Source organism: Leptomonas pyrrhocoris, assembly GCF_001293395.1.
Source record: "Leptomonas pyrrhocoris isolate H10 chromosome Unknown, whole genome shotgun sequence".
Taxonomy (NCBI): domain Eukaryota; phylum Euglenozoa; class Kinetoplastea; order Trypanosomatida; family Trypanosomatidae; genus Leptomonas; species Leptomonas pyrrhocoris.
In genome coordinates, this window is record NW_015438369.1 from 574588 (window position 1) to 580587 (window position 6000).

General features: G+C 51.5%; 1 protein-coding gene across 1 annotated transcript; it reads left to right on the forward strand.

Annotated features, from left to right (window-relative positions):
• Nucleotides 1–1820: 1820 nt before the first annotated feature.
• ABB37_06231 (putative pumilio protein) lies at nt 1821–4529 on the forward strand (the record flags this gene model as incomplete). Its single annotated transcript, XM_015804496.1, has 1 exon — nt 1821–4529. The coding sequence occupies one exon, from the start codon at nt 1821–1823 to the stop codon at nt 4527–4529; it is 2709 nt and encodes a 902-aa protein (XP_015657070.1).
• Nucleotides 4530–6000: the final 1471 nt, after the last annotated feature.

The following is a 6000-nucleotide window of genomic DNA, read 5'->3' on the forward strand; positions in this document are numbered from 1 at the left end:
AACAAACAAAAAAAACAGGAGCACGCACGCGATAACAACAAACCAAGTGTGACCTCTCTGGCAGCAGCGGACATCGCCACTAGTGCGAACAGCAGCATTAATGGAAAAAAAAGATTAAAAAGCGAAAAGGAGAACGTATCACCGATTACAATGGCCAGTGACTGTTGCAGCCATTCTGAAGGTGCGCGTTCTTCTCTCGCCCCTCTCCTTTTTTCTTTGGAGAGGTTTTTTGGCAGGTGGGAGCTCTTTCGTTGGTTGCATCACCGGCGGCTCAGCCGCACACGCATGCGTTTTTTTTTCTTTGTCTTCCCGGTTTCTCCCACTTTCACCCTTCTCCCTCTTCTCTCTCCTTTTGCCTTCTTTTTAAATTGTTTTTGCGTGGTAGACCGTACATTCTTTGCTTAGCACGTGAGGTCTGGTGCACGCGGAAGAGAAGGCGAAGCTGCCGTATACGTTTGTTTACGTTGCTACCATCGTGCGCCACCGTTATCTCGGAGGAGGGGGTTGGTGATTTTGTTGATTACGTTTCTTATTACTCTTGCTGTTCTTACTGCTTAGCTCTACCTGGAGGCCCAGACGCAGAGAAGGAAACAAACAAGCAAACAAACAAAAAAAGTGAAGGTACGGAAGCTCTCCGATTATCCGTCGCCCCACGGTCTCGCCACACGCCCTTTTTTTACTCGTCCGCCGGCCCTCTCTCTTTCTTACTTGCACAACTCGCATCTGTTTCTTTTTTTTTTTGCATTTCCGAGTTTCAACGGTGCTTCCCGCGGTGGCTTCGTACTGTCGTCGTTTTCTCTCTCTCTCCACCTGAGCTGCACAAGTAGGAATTAAGGCAGCTGCCTTGTCTGCCTTCTGATAGAAGAACACCGCATCTCTCTTTTTGCTTTTGTTGTTGTCCTCCAGGTCGACTGCCTCGCTTTCTGCATTCCCTCCTCTACTGCTTTGCTGTGGCCTTCGGGACACCTTCACAAAAAACAAACGCAAACACAAACGAGGTGTCTCAGCGGCTGCTTTTAACAATACGAGAGACAAGAATCGCCACCACCACCACAAAGGGAAGAAACAAGCGTTCCTCTTATTGATTATTATTATTATTATTATTGTTTTTTTTTCCCTTTGTTCAAGCACTATAAACGAGCCTGGATTTTTTCTTTCGTTCTTTCTTTCTCTTCTTGTGTGTGTTGATATTGCTTCTTGTTGAGACATCGTTCAGACGGCCGCTAGCGTGCGTGTCTTTCTCCTTGTGCGTATCTTTGCGTGTGTTCGACATTAATAAAAAGAATACTCTTTAGCTAGTATCCATTTTTTCCCCTCCTTCTTCTTACGGGGTGTGCATTCAACGCAGGGGGAAACCACAGGCACAATTAAAGTGAAGTATCCTTTGTTCTGTGTGTGTGTGTGTGCCTTTTACCCCCCCCCCCTCTCTCCTTTATTATTATTATTTTCTATTCCCGTTTCGCATTGTATGCAATTGCCTCCTTCTTTAAAAGAAAGAAAAAGAATCCTTGATATTAAAGTGTATATAGTGTTCGTGTCTTTTGTTCTTTTTTTCTTTTCTCTTCTCTTCTTTTTCGTTGCTTTCTCCTGTATTTGCCAGCGCATTTCTTCACGAGCCAAAAAACAAGCCTGCAAATTGGAGAGAAAGGTGTTGTCTCTGTGGTTTTTTTTGGTTTTTGAGTAAAAAAACGAAACCACAAAGCAAAGCTTCTTGCACATAAAAGGAAAAAGGATCCTTAGAAAGAGAACGCATCACGTGCACACGTATTTCCACTTTCCTCCCTCCCTCTCCCCCCCTGCGTACACGGGAACACAAAGAAATGGCAGGCGTTAATTGGGACCTTGGTATCGGCACCCGCGCCGAAGACCTCGACTGGGGCGCCGCGGATGGCGAAGATATGTTTTCTGCTCGCGCCGACGATCTGCTCATTGCGGACCCGCGTGATGTGCGCCGTGCCGAGACGGCGCCGATGGTGCTGACCATCATGGGCTCCGACGGCACCTTCTCCCTCGGCGCGATGGACGAGGAGAAGGTCGATCCGGACGAGGAGTACCGCTACACCGAGGAGTACCACCGCCTCTACTACTCGAAAAATCCACGAGACCCGCGCATGCTGCTTCCGCTGACTCGTCGTCGGCACCACCTCGTGCGCGAGGTGCGTGGGGCGGCGGGCGAGAGCGCCGGCTTCGCCGTGACGAGCGGCGAACACAACGGCGTTGTGGGCGATCGCGTGCAGTCACGTGAGATGATGAAGATGAGCCTCACGGACGGGAGCGGCAACATCACGAAGGCTGGTGGGGCGATAACGGTGGTGGATGAGCAGGCCGCCGCGCAGGCCCTCGTGAAGGCCTACAGCGACGGTTTCCGCTCGGAGTGGGAGTACGCCAAGATCAAAGGCTACGTGCGCAGCTTCAGCAGGGACCAGGACGGCAGCCGTCTCGTGCAGCGACTGCTGGAGAAGCAAGAGAACATCGTGCCGATCTTCAACGAGGTCATCGCGCACTTCGACGAGCTTGCCACAGATGTGTTTGGCAACTACGTGCTGCAGAAGCTCTTCGACGTTGTGCCGCGCGCGGAGGATGATGTGAATGCGCCGGCGGAGGTGAGGGAAGCGAAGCTGCTGTCCCGCCTGACGGAGAAGGTGCGTGGGCAGCTCGTGCACCTGTCCTGCCAGACCTACGGCTGCCGCGTCATGCAGAAGGCACTGGAGAACATGCGTGCGGCGGACCGCGCCACCATCATCCACGAGCTGGACGGAAAAGTTGTGGAGTGCGTCTTTGACCAGAACGCAAACCACGTCGTGCAAAAGGTCGTAGAGGTCTGCCCGGGCGATGCGCAGTTCATCATCGACGCCTTCGTACCGGATCTGGGCGATTTGGCCTGCCACGCCTACGGCTGCCGCGTCCTGCAGCGCACCTTCGAGAAGTGCCATGACGTGCCGAGGGTGAACGTGCGCCCCGTTATGGAGGCGGTTCTGGCGCGTGTGAACGAGTTCACCATTCACCAGTACGGCAACTACGTCGTGCAGCACGCGATGCTGAACGCGCCGGATGATCTGCGGCACCGGTTTGTCATGCAGCTGGCCCCGCAGCTCTACGCCTTGTCGTGCAGCAAGTTCGCGAGTAACGTCGCGGAGAGAATTGTCACGACGGCGACAGAGGAGGAGCGGGATGAGATTATCAAACAGCTGAAGAAGCCGCTGAGCGACGCCCAGCGTGGCAACTACCTCATTCAAATGATGCAGGACACCTACGCAAACTACGTTGTGCAGCGCTTCTTCGAGGCGGTGTCGGTCCCGCAGCGGGAGCGCATTAGCGAGCTCGTACAGCCTTTCGTTGGTACGGTGAACCAGTCCGTGTACGGCCGTCACCTGCTGCGCAAGATGGTCGCGAGCAACATCTTGACGAACACCTTTCTGCTGGGACACGGCATCGACGTAAGCAGCCCCGAGTATGGCGGTAATATGAATCAGAACGGTGCTCGTAGTGATCGCGGCGGCCGGCACGGCAACAACAACGCGATGGGCGGCAGCGGTGGCGCTCGCAATGGCGGTGGCGGCAACAGCGGCAGCAGTAATAACCGCGCCGGCCGCGGAAACAACGCCGGCAACCAAATGAACCTGAACTCGCTCAGCAGCAACGGGGGCGGCATGCGACCGAACATGCAGGGCGACGGCAGCAACGGCGGTGGAGTCGGCAACAACAGTCACCTGCCCCACGGCGGCAACAACGCCGGTGTATTCTTGATGCAGTCCACCATGCCGGCCGCCATGGCTCCGCAGGCCTTTCAACCCCACCCGTCTCTCGGCGGGTACATCGCCGCACCGGCGGCCGTGGCAGCGCAGCAGTTCGCGTACAACCCCGCATACGGCATGTCGCAGCAGAACCCACAGCAACAGCCGCAGCCGCAGCAACAACTGTCACCGCCGCAGCCTTTTTTGGGTGGTGCTCCGCAGATGGCACAACCCTCGCAGTACGTGACGCAGATGCCCACCAACAACGGGCAGTATAACTTCTCGGTGTACTCCACGCAGCCGCAGATGATGCCCCAACAACCCCCTCCGCAACCGCAGCAGCAGCAGCAGCAAGGCTATACAATTCAGAGCTTCAACATGCCGCCGCCGCAACAACAGCAAATGCCACCACCGCAGCAGCAGCAGCAGCAACAGTTTTGCCAAGATGGCACGTGGACGACGCAGGCTTTTGTGAACGGCGGTGGTTATGGCGCTGCGGAGCCGCCGCACCAGCAGAAGTTGCTGCAGACTTCGTATAGCTTGCAGCCACAACAGCCGCAGATGTTTCAGGTCAACGGCAACAGCGGCTTTCTCGACGGATCTGCTGTGCCGGCGAATATGCGTAGCGGGAAGGACGGCGAGTCCGGCAAGCCGATGAAGCACGCTGTCAGCGAGCAGTTCGCGAACACTGGTGCGATGGATAGGGCCACTCGTGCAGCGGACGGCAGCAACAATAATAACTCGCGCCGCTCGAACTACGCAGGCCAGCGCACACCGCAGCGAGGCAACTATTAAAAACCAAGAGTCTTGTCAACTGTGTAGAAGTTTTATTTTCTTTTCTTCCCTTTCTACAAGCTACATTGATATGTACGACGGAACTGTTTCCCAAAAAAGGATATATATATATATATATATAAGTTTGTTTTTCTGTATGTTCACCTCTCTCTCTCCCTCTTTTTTTTGCCATTGACTGGAAGGTATCCAATCATTTTTTTTCTCGCCGTTTATGTTCTCTTTTTTTTTGTTCTAGTTCTCCTCCGTTTCGTTTCTCGCTCCATTTACGTTATCCTTCCACTTCCCTCCTCGCGCACTCACTGTAAAATAATCCTCCTATACACCATTTCTATTTTTATCCTTAAGCACTTCTTCTTTTTGGTTTTCGGTTCTGGGCAATTGCGACGAGTGGGTCTTTGCTTTACGCGGCCTTTTGCTTGTTGAGGATCGTTTCTGTTTTGTCCGTCTTGCGTTGTCATGCGCCACCAGTTTGCTTTATTTCCTTTTTTTTTTGTCTTTCTGTTCTGTGTCTTGTTGGGCAGCTGCGTTCTTCTCTTCTTTTCTCTCTCTCTTCGATTTGTTATATTCCAGTGCACGTACTCCCCCCTTCTCTTCTTGTTTTCCGGTGATCCCTTTCTTGTGTACTCGGCATTCCTTCTCTTCTCTTTCATGGCTGCGCGCCTCTCCCCTGACTGCGCTCACCATCAACTGCCAAACTGTTCTCGAAACAACCACAAAAAAGTACATAGAAAGTAAAGAGGAGATGTATGAGTGTGATTTCTACAGCTGCGAAGACGAAGTTTCTCTTTCCTTTTTTTTTCGTGTAGACGAGAAGTGGTGAACGGCGATGGTTGCATGCGACGATGCGTTGGTGCTCTCTCTCTTCCTTGCTTGCCTACGGTTTCTGGCGATCAAAACGGAGTATTTTTATTTCTTTATTGATTACTGTTACTTGCTCTCCTGTTCCCCAAAGAAATGCTGATGTACTCTGTCCTTTTCCTTTCTCAGTTCTTAACTGCGTATGTGTGAAACCAAGAAAGAAAAAAACTAAGCGAAAACAACAAAGATATCAAAATAAAATAAAAAGAAAAGCAAAGGAAGGTGCTTAATTCGCCACTATTCTCCTCAATTTTTGTACGCTCCTTCGTGATTCCTTCCTTTCTGATTCTCCTTCTTCGTTTCTTCTGTGCTGATTGATTTTCTTTACTTCCTTTGTTTTTTTTTTGCCGTGGAGATTTTAAGTGAGTTCCGTCTCTCGTTTCCTTTCGCTCGTGCTTCTTCTTCTTTCCTTTTCTCTTCTCTCTCTTTCTCTTCTTCTCTCTCTCTCTCTCCCGACGACGACGACGACTAGAGTAGACGGGGAGGTGCCATGGAAACCAACGACCAAAAAAAAAAAACGTATGCTCCGCAGTTTTTATCCTCCACGTGTGCACAACCTCCATGTTTCAAACACAAAAATAATATATATATATATATATATATATATATATAT